The 15,647-nt window shown below is 41.3% G+C and overlaps 1 protein-coding gene across 1 annotated transcript in view; it reads right to left on the bottom strand.

Annotated features, from left to right (window-relative positions):
* Nucleotides 1-15,647, bottom strand: part of ACE2 (angiotensin converting enzyme 2) — a 48,132-nt gene that overhangs the window by 21,624 nt on the left and 10,861 nt on the right. Inside the window, exons 2-5 of the mRNA XM_075850883.1 lie at nucleotides 11,271-11,429; nucleotides 10,779-10,869; nucleotides 7,642-7,785; nucleotides 5,611-5,726 (exon numbers count right to left, since the gene is read on the bottom strand). Coding sequence (XP_075706998.1) covers nucleotides 5,611-5,726; nucleotides 7,642-7,785; nucleotides 10,779-10,869; nucleotides 11,271-11,429 — 510 coding nt within the window. The remainder of the gene's footprint in view (nucleotides 1-5,610; nucleotides 5,727-7,641; nucleotides 7,786-10,778; nucleotides 10,870-11,270; nucleotides 11,430-15,647) is intronic.

Below are 15,647 nucleotides of genomic sequence, written 5' to 3'. Positions count from 1 at the left end.
GGAGGCTGCACCACTATTTCACCCAAAAATCTGTTTGAAATACCATTGTTTTTGTGCTTTTAATTAAGCACTGGTCCCTGACACCCACCTAGTCATGTTCCCAGAGATCAGCTCTTAATAGGCTGCACTCACGCATGCAGTTTTTGTTGCAGTTTTTGTTGCAGTTTTTTGTAACCTAACGCAGGAATGGATACAACTGTAGACTTTCCGTTATACTTTTTTTCTATCTTTTGGATCCACTCCTGTTCGGCTAAAAAGATAAAAATGCTTCAAAAACTGCATTTTAAAAACCCTGCAAAACTGTGTGTGTGAATCCAGCCGTATCTAGTGTATCAGACATGCTCTTTGAATTATTTGATATGTATATCTTCCTGTATTACTATAACTTGTTACTAATGCAATGGTTCCTAACTTTTTTATGATGCCATCCCTGGCAAAATGTGACCCATTTAGGAGGACCCCTACCCCTGATGAGGTTAAATACGGTCAAGCCCCTAATGTACAATGCAATTAGGTAGGAGTACACAAAATTAGTTGATGCAGAAAAAGTCAAATTAAAAACATCTTTAGGAATGGGGGGGGGGGGTGGAGTGATATGTTCACACAGTAGGGGCAAATAACATGGCCTTCAAAGGGGGTTCTAGTGAATGCAAAGATATCAGTGAACAGCTGCAGCGTCTTTTAGAACAGCACGCTGCACACCTGCTATTTATAGTGGCTCTAGCACAGCAAGGCTGGGTTCACACGAGCACATTAACGTCCGTAATGGACGGACGTATTTCGGCCGGAAGTCCCGGACCGATCTCAGTGCAGGGAGCCGGGCTCCTAGCATCATAGTTATGTACGATGCTAGGAGTCCCTGCCTCTCTGCAGGACAACTGTCCCGTACTGTAATCATGTTTTCAGTACGGGACAGTAGTTCCACGGAGAGGCAGGGACTCCTAGCGTCGTACATAACTACAATGCTAGGAGCCCGGCTCCCTGCACTGAGTTCGGTCCGGGACTTCCGGCCGAAATACGTCCGTCCATTACGGACGTTAATGTGCTCGTGTGAACCCAGCCCAAAGAAGCGAGCCTGGAGTTGAATGTGATGTCACGCGCCATGCGTCATGGAGACAATTTTGTTAAAGTGGCTAGCGATCTGCAGCCGGGAATTACCAGCAAACACCACTATTGGTGTGAAAGAGTGGCAGTGTGGCCATGGAACCATGTTTCGGAAACCCTGTACTATGGTAAGAAACTTCAAAAATGAAATTGTGCTTTTTTAATATATAAAAATGTATTAGTGTGATTGGTGCAAAAAATAGTTTTTATTAAAAATGATTTTTACTTTTTGAGATACAGCTGCTTTGTATCCTGTATACAGAGCAGCTGTATCGTTTGTTGAAACCTGTACCCGTCAGGTCAGCTGCACTGACAGGTTTAGGCTGGGATCACACGTGGCGGAATTTCACTTGAACTCCGCTGCGGACACTCCGCAGCGTTAATCCGCAGCGGAGCCGTTTCTCCATTGACTTCCACTTCTATTTAGAAGTGTTCGTTTAGACGATGCTGAAAATTCCGCTGCGGAGCATAGGCTGCGGAGCGGAATTTGGTGTCCGCAGCATGCTCTGTCTGTTGCGGACCAGTGGCGGACAAGTTGCGGACTCATGGCGGAATTTCTCCATTGACTTCAATGGAGATTCTAAATTCCGCAATGAAGTCCGCAGCTGTCATGCACATGTTATGTGTGGTGCGGATGCGTCTTGCTTTTTTCACTTGACATTTCTTCATTCTGGCTGGACCTATGTATTTCTAGGTCTACAGCCAGACTGACGAAGTCAATGGGGCTCCCGTAATGACGGGAGCGTTGCTAGGAGACGTCAGTAAATAGTCACTGTCCAGGGTGCTGAAAGAGTTAAGCGATCGGCAGTAACTGTTTCTGCACCCGGGACAGTGACTACCGATCCCAATATACAGCAACCTGTAAAAAAATAGAAGTTCATACTTACCGAGAACTCCCTGCTTCTGTCTCCAGTCCGGCCTCCCAGGATGACGTTTCAGTCTAAGTGACGGCTGCAGCCAATCACAGGCCAATAACAGGCTGCAGCGGTCACATGGACTGCCGCGTCATCCAGGGAGGTCAGGCTGGATGCAGAAAGAGGAACGCGTCACCAAGACAACGGCCGGTAAGTATGAAATTCTTTTACTTTCGCTCGGGAAAGTGCTGTCCCTTCTCTCTATCCTGCACTGATAAGGGAGAAGGGAAGCACTTTTACCGCAGTCCGCAGCAGCTAGTCCGCATCAATTTACTGCACATTTTGGGCAGATCCGCAGCGTAATCCGCAACGCGGATTATGTGCGGCATTGATGCGGACAGTTGCGGAAGAATTCCGCCACGTCTGGGCATGCCCTTAGTGTCAGCGGATCCTGCGTGTGTTCGAGCTGTTAGGCTGGGTTCACACGACCATGTTACGTCCGTAAAGTACGGAACGTATTTCGGCCGGAAGACCCGGACCGAACACAGTGCAGGGAGCCGGGCTCTTAGCATCATAGTGATGTACGATGCTAGGAGTCCCGGCCTTGCTGCAGGACAACTGTCCCGTACTGTAATCATGGTTACAGTACGGGACAGTAGTTCCACGTAAAGGCAGGGACTCCTAGCTTCGTACATCACTATGATGCTAGGAGCCCGGCCCCCTGCAGTGTGTTCGGTCCAGGTCTTCCGGCCGAAATACGTTCCGTACATTACGGACGTAACATGGTCGTGTGAACCCAGCCTTAGGGTATGTTCACACGCAGTGTTTTCAGATGTAATCCGGGCGTATTACGTCTGAAAAAACACCCCTAATACGCCTACAAACATCAGCCCATTGCTTTCAAATGGAATTACGATGTTCTGTTCCCACGAGCCTTTATATTACGCATCGCTGTCAAAATACGGCGCGTAAAATGACGGCTCCTCAAAAGAAGTGCATGTCACTTCTTGGGACGTTTTTGGAGGCGTTTTTCATTGACTCCATTGAAAAACAGCTCAAAAAACGGCCGTAAAAAACGCCGCGAAAAACACGAGTTGCTACAAAAACGTCTGAAAACCAGGAGCTGTTTTCAGCCGATTTTGGTCACTGCGTGTGACCATACCCTTACCGATCACGTATAAATTCATAATTTAGATGTGATTGATAACTGGTGGATCCCGCGTGTCAGAGACATGCAGAACCCGCTGTTAGGGTATGTTCACACACAGTGTTTTCAGGCGTATTTTGGGCCATTTACGCCTCGAAAAACGCCTGAAAAAACGGAAGCTGAACGCCTACAAACATCTGCCCATTGAAATCAATGGGAAAAACAGCATTTAGTTCATATGGGGCGTCTTTTTACGCCTCTGTTTTAAAACACGGAGCGTAGAAAGACGCTCCGTAAAAAGAAGTAGCATGTCACTTCTTGAGGCATTTTTTGGAGCTGATTTTACATTCAACACTATGAAAAACGCCTTAAAAAACGCCTGAAAAGAAGCCTCAAACAAAAGAAGCTCCAAATTAAAAGAAGCTTCATTTTCAGCTTCAAAAACGCCTGAAAATCAGAGTCCGTTTTCTCTGAAAACAGCTCTGTATTTTCAGAAGTTTTTTAGTAAGCGTGTGAACATACCCTTACTGAACCCATCAATCCCGCTAACCTAAAGGATTCAGGTTTTAGCACTAGATACAGCTTCTCTGTATACAGGATACAAAGCAGCTGTATCTCAAAAAGTAAAAATAATTTTTAATAAAAAGTATTTAGGAAGTTGCACCAATCACACTGATAAACATTTTTATTAAAAAAAAACAAGAATTTCAAAGGTGTACATAGCCTTTAAAGCTATTTTTCTTCTTTTACAGCTCAAACTAAGGAGAGTACAATATTTCTTTACACAAGGAATATAGGGAGGAGAAACTAACTGCTGGATCCATTTTCCGAAAAATCCCTATTGACAGATAAAAAAGGTCCTATAACTTTGAAGAGTACACTATTCTTGCCATAAAAAATACTGGAGCCCCCAACAAAGACATAAAAACTCTAATGTGAACAGAACCTTAAAACTGATGCAAAAGTAATTTGTGCCCAAACCGTATTATAATCTTTAATTTTGCACTTTAGTCTTGAAACCTCTCATGCGTCACTTTACATAATCCATAATCCCTTTAGCTCATTTTACAACCTTTTTGGTCTACATCCCAGGCTCACAAGGCAATGTCAAGCCAGGTGATCAATATACTTTATGGTACATCATCAAAAATAACATAAACATTTCTTATATACTATATCGCAAATCACAGACACAGTTTACCAACAGATTAAAGAGGCTCTGTCACCAGATTCTGAAATCCCTATCTCCTATTGCATGTGATCGGCGCTGCAATGTAGATAACAGTAACGTTTTTTTTTTTAAAAAAACGTTAATTTTTGGCCAAGTTATGAGCTATTTTATATATATGCAAATGAGCTTTGAAATGGACAACTGGGCGTTTTTTTTTCGTTATGTCCAACTGAGCGTGTATTGTGTTTTTAACTGGGCGTGTTTACTTGTATGACGCTGACCAATCAGTGACCAGTCAACCAGTGCGATGTGCAGCCACATAAACAGAGATTAACGTTACTGCAGTGTCCTGATAATGAATACACATGAAATCCAGCCTGGACGTCATGTGTATTCAGAATCCTGACACTTCTGAATCTTTTCTGTGAGATTTGCAGCAAGGGAAACTAAATCTCGTTTACCTCCGTAATCTCGCGAGATTTCGTTTCCCGTGCTAGAAATCTCAAAGAAAAGAGTCAGAAGTGTCAGGATTCTGAATACACATGACGTCCAGGCTGGATGATCATGTGTATTCATTAACAGGACACTAGATTAACGTTAATCTCTGTTTATGTGGCTACACATCGCTGCTGTGTAAATGAATGGAGAGGAGTGTATGATGCTGACTGGTCACTGATTGGTCAGCGTCATAAACGTATACACGCCCAGTTAAAAACACAATACACGCCCAGTTGGACATAACGGAAAAAAAACGCCCAGTTGTACATTTCAAACCTCATTTGCATATATATAAAATAGCTCATAACTTGGCCAAAAATGAACGTTTTAAAAAAAACAAAAAAAACGTTACTGTTATCTACATTGCAGCGCCGATCACATGCAATAGGAGATAGGGATTTCAGAATCTGGTGACAGAGCCTCTGTAACAAGTATTAATAATCTCATTCCAAATCTAATTTTTTAATCTTGCCAAATCAGGTCGATAAAAATTATACTTGTGCTATATTAATTTTTGCCAGTATGTATTGCCTAGTACAGTGATGCCTAACCTTATTACCAAGGCAAAAAATGTTTTCACTCACCTGGAACCCCTAATCCTATTCCTATTTCAAAAAAACTTGGTGAAGGGGAGGGTAAAGCATTCGATAATTTTATATTTGGGCACAGATATTGGCTGACTGCTTTGCTTGAACGCATGACAAACATCTATGATCAGGATGAGTTTTCCATCCCTGCTGTCAAAATGACAACTCTATCAGCCGCTGCTGTCTTCTGGGGAACCCCTGACCAGGTATCAAGTAGCCCTGTACAGAATCAGAATAATAGAAAGATACCTGTTTAAATGTAATTTCCACATCGCTCATCAAGTCAACTCCATCGTATTTATATTTGGCATTGTCAGTCACGGTTTCATAGTTTCCTCTCCAGTAATCTCCATAATCTTCATATTCTAGTGAGGGCATAATGAAAAAAAAACAAAACACACACACACACAGAATAGAAAACAGGGATTTCAATTCACATCATTAACAAAGAATTGTACAGAATGGTTCACATTGTGTAGATAGTTGTAACTTTATTCCTGTCTTGAATCTTTAAGGTGCTTCTCAACATAGGAAATGTTCAACTGTTTGTAGGGCAGGCATCATTTTTAAAGGGATATTCCCATCTTAATTCCATCCACAGGATTTGCCATAAATTCCTTATTAGTGCCGGTCCTACTTCTGAGACCCTTACCTATTGTGAGAGCAGGGGAATATATCCCTGTTCCCCCGATAGGTAAGGTTCGTAGAAGTGGGACCTGTACCTATTAGGCATTTATGGCATATCCCATGGGAATGGGAATGGAATACTCCTTTAGGCTATGTTCACACGGGGTATTTTGCCGAGTTTTTTGACGCGGAAACCGCGTCGCAAAACTCGGCAGAAACGGCCCGAGAACGCCTCCCATTGATAAAACTGCCTCGCGGGAAAAAGAAGCGACATGCCCTATCTTCGGGCGCTTCCGCCTCCGACCTCCCATTGACTTCAATGGGAGGAAGGAGAAAGCGTATTTCTCGCTGTTTTATGCCCGCGGCACTCAATGGCCGCGGGCGAAAAACGGCACGATAATTGCCGCGAAAATCGGCGTGCAGGGAGAGGAATATCTGCCTCAAAGTTCCAAACGGAATTTTGAGGCAGATATTCCTCCCCCAAAATACTCCGTGTGAACATAGCCTTAATATTAAATTATAATTTCAGTCAGAAAATTACAATTATTTTTTTTTGGGCCAGATTGCGGCTTTAGCAAGTTTGAGATCTTGGGTCTTCTCTCCCTGCCCGCTTCTTCCATAGGAAAACAGAAGACACTCTTCGCCTGCATGGAGGGGTGTCATAATCCATCTCAAGAATAAATAATAATCCATGCTGGAAACCTGTAAAATCTATCAGGAATTATTTATTTATACAGAGACCATGACACCACTGATTATAGACTCCGAGGTACCCTGCAAAAAAGATCTAATGGACCTCCACATCTTAGAACCCTCGGTGAGTAAGGTTTTGGTAAAGTGATGGTTACCCTAAACCTGGTATAAAGTAGGTGTCTAGTTTTTTTTTTTAATTCAGGAAAATGTTGTGTGCATGAGGCCTTAAAAAAGCTTGGAAAACGAATGGTCCCACCTTTTTGGTTTTCTGCGAGTTATATAAGAAAACTGAAAACTGATTATATTGCAGGACTTTAGAATCTAATCGGTTGTCGAAGAATCTGAATGGCCACCATGAAATACTATATTGTGGCCACTGCAGTTAAAATGACTGGCTAGCTGTGGTTGGGGGTGTCAAAAGCAGGGCGGTGTCAGGAGCCGGAACCACAGCAATCAGCTGGAAAAAAAATATCCTATTGTCTACCATGTTGGTATATTTAATCTAAATAGGTTAAAATAAATTTGTGCTGATTAATTTCTTAATATATCTTTATAGTGGTCAGAGCACAGATATAGATTTAAAAGATAACATGCTGGCTTGGCTGCCTGCACCTGCCACTAGAGGGAGCTTTCTGCAAACCGTTATAGATTGAACTCAATAATAAGACCGTATGCAGTAAGCTACTAAGCTCCCTCTAGTGGTGGCTGTAGGTAGCCAGGAAATTAGCCAGGAAGTTTTTACTTTTGTATCAGAATAAGTCAGCTATATAAAGTTATATTAATAAATTAATCAGCACAGAATTTCGGACCTAAAAATGACATGATGATAAAAGGCAGAGATTCACTTTTAAGGTTCCACAAAGGAACAACTGATAACATAAAATTCTATACAGTTTATATTAACCTCTTTCTATATATCCTACAGTTCACCATGTATTACTGTACTGGAATATTACTCACTATTCAGTTTAGCAGCCTCGTTTTCCAGATCAACATATTCTTCATAAAGTTTTCTCATCTTTTTTCCAGCTTCTGCTCTCCATCCTTCCCAGGCCCAGAGCCTCTCGTGATAGTCTGTGCTTTCTAACATGATACGGTCCAAGCCTATGTTTGTCATTGTAAGAAAGTTATTACAATTTAGTAGTATTGGCCTGCATTCACTGCATTTGTATGATGTTGAAATTAATCTGCTCCTTTGAAGGCACCTTTTACAATATGTTAGGATATTGCATATATAATTATTTCTAAAAAAATGTTTAGCATCGGAATTATTATTGTTAGATCCATAAATGTACTAATAAGAACATGCAAACTGCAAGAAGAGGTTGAAAGTAGCATGCGGCATGTTAACCCTTTGGGCACATTCAGACGTGGCGGAATTGCTGTGGAATTCCGCTGCGGACAGTCCACAGTGGTGTTCTACTGCGGCCGTTTTTTTTATTTCTTTCTATACATTTTTAGGAAAGTTAGTTCAGACGGTTGCAGAAAATTACTTTGCAGAAATTAGGCTGCGGTGCAGAATTTTCCCTCCACAGCATGCACTTTCCATTGCGGAGAAGAAGCAGAATTTCACAGCGTATTTCAGCCTTTGCAATGCAAAAACTAAAATCTGTGGCAAGTCCGCTGTGATATCTGCAACGTCTGAATTACCTGTCAAATATGCAAATGTTGGTGCAGATTCGTTGCGTAATTGCCCCAAATCTGCACCAACAATTGCAGCGGAAATATTCCGCCACGTCTGAACGTGCCCTTTCAGAAGGGGGTATTTTGGACTTTCATGACTAGCGCAAAATGTTGCATTTTGGAATGCTGCATTCTTAAAGGTGAATGGTCTCTGACACGCAGGATCCAACTGTTATTGATCACATCTAAGTTATGAACTTAGATGTGATCGGTAACAGCTCAATCACAAAGGACTGCTGATTCAAGTTTCAGCGCTAGATACAGCTGCTCTGTATACAGGATACAAAGCAACTGTATCTTAAAAAGTTTAAATAATTGAAAAAAAAAAGTCATTACAAAGATGCACCCATCTCAGGGGGGATTCACACGAGCGTGTATTCGGTCCGTGCGGGCCGCGTGGTTTTCACGCGGCACGCATGGACCAATACAAGTCTATGGGGCAGTACAGACAGTCCGTGCTTTTTGCGCAGCGTGTGTCTGCTGCGCAAAAAGCGCGACAGGTTCAATAACTCTGCGTATTTCGCGCATCACGCACCCATTGAAGTCAATGGGTGCGTGAAAACCACGCAGGTTGCACGGAAGCACTTCCGTGCGAACCGACTGAAACAGCGCACCAGCTGTCAAAAGGATGAATGTAAACAGAAAAGCACCACGTGCTTTTCTGTTTCCGAACATCCAAACGGAGTGTCTTTGCGATGAGCGAAGCCGGACAAGCGAACCGAACTTCACCGGGTTCGGCCGAACTCGTTTTGGCCGAACCCGGCAAAAAAAATTATCGGTACGCGACGTCAGGAGATAGTCACTGTCCATGGTGCTGAAAGAGTTAAACTGTTTCAGCACCATGCACAGTGACTTCCGATCCCAATATACATGAACCGAAAAAAAACCGAAGTTCTGACTTACCGATAACTCCCGGCGTCTTCCTCCAGTCTGACCTCCCGGGATGACAATTCAGTCCAAGTGACAGCTCCAGCCAATCACAGGCCAAGCACAGGCTGCAGCGGTCACATGGACTGGCGCGTCATCCAGGGAGGTGGGGCCCGATGTCGAGAGGCGCGTCACCAAGGACGCGTCACCAAGGACGCGTCACCAAGGCAACGGCCGGGAAGTTCTCGGTAAGTACGAACTTTTTCTTTTTTTTCAACAGGTTTTTCGATATTGTGTTTGGTATTCACTGTCGAGGGTGCTGAAAGAGTTAGCTCTTTCAGCACCTTGGACAGTGACGGGCGTCGACTAGCCTCATCTCTATGATGGCGGCTGCGCGAAAATCACGCAGCCGCGCATCAGACACGGATGACACACGCAGCTGTCAAATGTTTTTTGCGCGCGCAAAACGCAGCGTTGTTTGCGCGCGCAAAAACGCAACGTCCGTCTGTATCTGCCCTTACTGTTACACATTTTTCTTTAAAAAAAAACAACTTTTTCAAAGGTGTACATAGCGTTTAAATGTATCTCCCTCCCCTATTGTACCAGCAATCATACAATTGATTGTTCAAGACCCTAGTGGGACAAAATAAAGGAAAATAAATATACAAAATACAAAAAATATAATATACAAAAAAAGTTTAAAAAAATCCCCTTTTCCCAATTTTTATCTAAAATGATGCAAACAATAAAAAAATAAACACGTTTGATAACGCCGCTTTTGTAAAATGCCGAACTATTAAAATATAATTTTATTTATCCTGCGCTGTAAACGCCATAAAAAAATCCCACCAGAATTCATGTTTATTGGTCACCTAACTTCACAAACAAATTGAATTAAAAGTGATAAAAAGGCGTATATACCCCAAAAAGGACTAGAATATGGCGATACAAAAAAATTCACAAATAGTTTTTTTATTCCGTAAAAGTAGTAAAACATTAACTATATCATTTTGGTATCTCCGTAATCGTATTGACCCACAGAATAAAGGTAACATATCATTTTTACCAAATGGTGAATTCTAGAAACACGAAGTACATTATATGGTACATTAAATGGTACTATTAAAAAATACAACTCGTCCTGCAAAAACAAGTCCTCATAAGACTATGTCGACTGAAAAATAAAAAAGTTATGGCTCTTGGAAGGCAGGGAGGAAAACCCCAAAAACCGAAAACAGGCCTGGTTCTTAAAGGGGTATTTCCAGAATTAGCAATTATTGCCTATCCACATAATAGGCGATAATTGTCTGATCGCTGGGGGCCCCACCATCGGGACCCCTGTTCTTGCGATCGGTAGGGGTCCAATGCTGAGTCCACCAGCGTTCAGACAATTATCTTCCTGTGGGTAGGTGATAATTGTCAATTCTGGAACCACCGCTTTAAGGGGTTAAATTGGCTGTGAGCCATGTATTTTTTTTATTGTCACATTCTATTAATATCCAAGTAATCTACTGAAAAGAAAATAAAGTTGCTATGAAATAACACACCTGGTTCAAAAGGCAGACAGCTTGATCCATCTGGTCTGCATACAGTTTCTGTACTGTAAATTGTGCTCATCTCATTTAAAATTGTATTCAGCTGCAGATAAATAATTTTTATAATATCTGAGAAATAATTTAGATAATGATTCATTTTTGGTCAAACTGTTATAGAAATAATAAAAACCAAATAATCAAATAATGTAAAATGTATGTGTTTGTGTGTACACAGGGTTGGAAGGGTTTACCAGAGTACCAGTAGATTGTCCAGTAGGGCCACAATAAGGGTCTATTCACAAGTTGGAGTCATATGGCGGTTATTGCCATGACTTTGCGAAAATTGAATCACACCCTATTGGTGATATGTCCTGTGAGTACAGTGATAACTACAAAGTTTATGATGCAATTAGAAGTTGATGCGCACATGTTCTGTATAGATGGAGGCTGAGCCCTCAGAGCCATTTCCTCTAAAAGACCCACATCAATTAAATCTGTACTTACTCTTGCATATTTGTCAGTTGGTAGAATAGCTGATCCTTTATTTCCAAGATAAATGAGCTGTAATTTCACCAAATTGTCGGTGACTTGGTCTATGGGATATCTTGCTGAGAAGTCACTGGCATTCTTGTAAAATGCAGACCACTTTGCTGCAGCTTCATTCTAGAAAACAGAATAAATTCTGTAACATTATTTTGAATACACTGATGTTAGCCAACACATGGCATAGTATGGTATAGTATATTGTAATTAACTGTAGTACTATACAGAATGTGGCTATGACACAGTAGACATCATGGACTGTAATGCGTCAAAGAGCAATACAATATTATAAGACAACGGTACTGTATAAAATAAGCAATGTAATATATATTAAATTGTTATTGTTACTCATGTTACAGGGCGACGTATCCGGGCTATGTATAGCTCAATTCCCTTCTCTTTACCAAGGTATCAAATCTAGGCAGCAAATTAAGAATAATAATCATATTGATAAAATCAATTTGTTTTGCATCCTGCGCAGTCATTAGGGGTGTGCAATCTGTGTGGTGGCCAGGGCTCCTCCCCTGCTAAAAAGCGCGCCATAGATTTCATGAATAGAGATGAGCAAATTTTACAAAATTCGTCTTGGGTCCGTTTATTTTGGGTCCGGATAAATTCACTGTGAATCACAAGTGCTTCGATTGCCATGAGAACTCGTGTCTAACCTCTGATGTCTTCTAGAACATGAAAAAGGGAAAGGGCGGACTGCTCTACTAGAGTGCCGATGTTGTCTGTTTTTTTCTCTTCAGGACCGTATTTAAGAAAGAAGAGACAAGCGAGTGCATTGGCAAAAGCATTCATTTTAGGTTGATAATAAAATGTTTCATTTTGATCATATGTACATGGAAATTAAAAGGCTTCATAGCAAAAGTCAGAAAAAGTCTTAACGCCAGAAAATCCAAACTAAGGCTCTGTTGCCACTGCTGATATGGTTTTCTTTACAATTGAAACCATGACCGCATTGCTGGATCTGTCACACGATGAACATCAATGGTACCGTTATGGCGTGTCATTTTGACGGGAAAAATATATTGGAACTGGAGCCACTGACGGTAGTGTGAACTCAGCCTAGGATGCACCGTACACCGGCTTTAAGGGTAAAATTAGGCACAGTGAGAGAAATGGGATCTTGCAAGTGGAGAGGAATTATTTGCCAGTGTTACTCCTAGAAATTGAGACGTTAAAGAGATATTCTGACCTTAGACAGCATAAACATCTGATAGATGTGAGTACCAGTTCTGGGGCTCACATCTATCTCAAGACTCGGAATTGCACCCAATTCCCGCTCCACCTGGGGAGGCAGGAACTGGTCGCACATCCAGGCTCGGAATGGAGACTTTTTCCATTGATTCCTATGGGAGTTATAGAAACAGCTGTGGAGTCAGTTCGAATAATATTGTGAAAGAAAATAAATGGTGATCCAAGAAGAAAAATTGAGAATTGTGCATCCCCTGCTGCTCCTACAAATTCAGGCGACAGTGATTAAATTTAGCAGTAGAGGAACAGCAGGAGGGGTGGGGGGATGCATAAATCCGGCGGCGGTGAACAACTAGAAACCCCCCTTTAAGGACAGTAGCTTTAAAACTGAGGCGGCAATGGTTTTTCAATGTGGATGAGTGTTGGTAAAGTATTTCACAGAATAGGAAGTGTGTAAGCCAAGTAGAGACATCATCAAGAAATTGGTTTGTTGAGTCTAGCAGACGGGTAAGGACTGCAACAGTTATACATTGGCTGTGCAGTAAGGACTATGCCTTTGTCTGGATATATTTAACATTTTATGCGGCAAGTCTCATGTACTGTACTTCTCAACAATATTGCCTGGTCTGAAAAGTGACAATAGTGAGGTAAGAATAGGTGCTGGACTCTGGATTTTTTTCAGTCAAGGCAACTTGATTTGGCAAAAGCAACTCCAAACATTCTAGTATTTCTACCAAATACAATATGGAATTACCACTTTTACATTCAACTCGATACAAATAGCAATTCCTACATCAATTACACCAGAATATACACTTAAAAAAAGGATGGGCAGCTCACCTTCAGATCTTAACAATGCAAAGATGACAAGTGCACTGGTATATCACCCAATGCACAGAGATCAAAGCAAAAATGGTTTCTATAGAAATAACCAGCTCCATAGGCATCTTACTCAAAAATATTTATTATCCTTATTTATTATTATCGTAAAACCAGGAAAAAAAGCAGAGGAATATTAAAAAAAGCTTCTTAACCACGGGTCCCTGGTGCTTAAAATGGACTCTTATTGCAGCCAGTCATTGACTATTAGGGTATGTTCACACGGCCAAATTTCAGACGTATACGAGGCGTATTATGCCTCGTTTTACGTCTGAAAATAGGGCTACAATACGTCGGCAAACATCTGCCCATTCATTTGAATGGGTTTGCCGACGTACTGTGCAGACGACCTGTTATTTACGCGTCGTCGTTTGACAGCTGTCAAACGACGATGCGTAAAAATACAGCCTCGTCAAAAGAAGTGCAGGACACTTCTTTGGACGTTTTTGGAGCTGTTTTCTCATAGACTCCAATGAAAACAGCTCCAAAAACGGACGTAAAAAACGCTGCGAAAACGGCGTGAAAACGCCGCGAAAAATGCGAGTTGGTCAAAAAACGTCTGAAAAGCAGGGTCAGTTTTCCCTTGAAAACAGCTCTGGATTTTCAGACGTTTTTGTTGACTACGTGTGAACATACCCTTAGGGTATGTTCAGACACAGTGATTTCAGACGTAATTTGGGTGTTTTACGCCTCGAATTACGCCTGAAAAAACGGCTCCATTACGCCTACAAATATCTGCCCATTGCTTGCAATGGGTTTTACGGTGTTCTGTTCTCACGAGGCGTAATTTTATGCGTCGTTGTCAAAATATGGCGCGTAAAATGACGGCGCGTCAAAAGAAGTGCAGGGCCTTTCTTGGGACCTTTTTGGAGGCGTTTTTCATTGACTCCATTGAAAAACAGCTCCAAAAACGGAGGTAAAATATGGCGCGAAAAATGTGAGTTGCTACAAAAACGTCTGAAAATCAGGAGCTGTTTTTGCCTGAAAACAGCTCCGTATTTTCAGACGTTTTTAGTCTAGCGTGTGAACATACCCTCAGTGATCACACCATAGATTGGAAACAAGCACCGTTATTCCTATAGGTGGGAACTCAACCCATACAAGTGGAATAGTGACATGGTGATTAAATAAGAATTGGCTGGATCAAGCTACAGTATATTGTTGTTTTTTCTTTTATGCATTTCTTTTTCATTCTTATTTTTTTTGTCATTTATTTGTCTGTCTGTTTAATGTGAATGTGTACTGTATACTGTAGAATATTGGTCTTCACTATATTCATTGCTGGTTTTATGATAATAATATAAAATGATAATATATATATAGATTTTAAAAACACACCTACTATATACATTTCATTATTATAAACAAATGTCTCATGGGACTATAATGTCATATGGGTTGAGCTACCAGCAAGTGCAACAATTCCCAGCTCCCCAATAATGAAAAATAGAAACTCCAAACATCATATACTAAATACACGAGAAAAGGAGTCAGAACTATTTAAGTAAGAAGCACAAAATATAGAAAATTACAAATTTTATTGGACAATACAAAAATACATGGTTAAAAAACAGACTACAAACCCAATAACTGCATATCTCCAAAGTAGGAGACAATGTGGAGCCACAAAGCTACTTTAATTAATACAGTTTGTATATGTCACATTCATCGGGAAAGTTTCCCAAAACAGGTTACCAAAAAGTATGCTCTAAAACAAGTCCCTAGAACAATGTAATAAGGCTAACGGAACACTTGTGTCCAAAATATTTTCTGAAAATTCCCAGTATAGTACGTCTCTGTGAACAGTAATAGGGGATACCGAGGTAGTGATTTATTAATAATAGTAAGTAAATTTAGTCCACTCAGTACCAGTTTAGTAACTAATTCAAAAAAGAACCAATAGTAAGGATAACCTATTTAGGACATTGTCTAAGTATACAGGTAACCCGGTAACAGCATGACAAAAAAGTAGTAGTTTTTAGTGGAAAAGACCAGCAAGTACTAACCCATGTGGCTCCTCAGTTGTAACAGCTCCCAAGTATGGAGAAAAACCCCAACGCGCGTTTCGCGTAGATTGCTTTTTCAAGGGGTAATTCTAATGGAACCGTTGCTTTCCGTTTAACGTATCGATCCTCTCTTCCTCTGACGGAAGAGAGGTAAACGTATATTAATGCTAGTGTGAAAGAAGCCTTAGGGCCTGTTCACATCAGCGTTGGCTTTCCGTTCTGGGGTTCCGTCGGAGGTAACCCCGCAACGGAAAGT

The sequence above is a fragment of the Rhinoderma darwinii genome, chromosome 2 (genome assembly GCF_050947455.1).
Source record: "Rhinoderma darwinii isolate aRhiDar2 chromosome 2, aRhiDar2.hap1, whole genome shotgun sequence".
Taxonomy (NCBI): domain Eukaryota; kingdom Metazoa; phylum Chordata; class Amphibia; order Anura; family Rhinodermatidae; genus Rhinoderma; species Rhinoderma darwinii.
The sequence above is the reverse complement of the archived record's forward strand: the minus strand, read 5'-3'. Positions and strand labels throughout refer to the sequence as shown.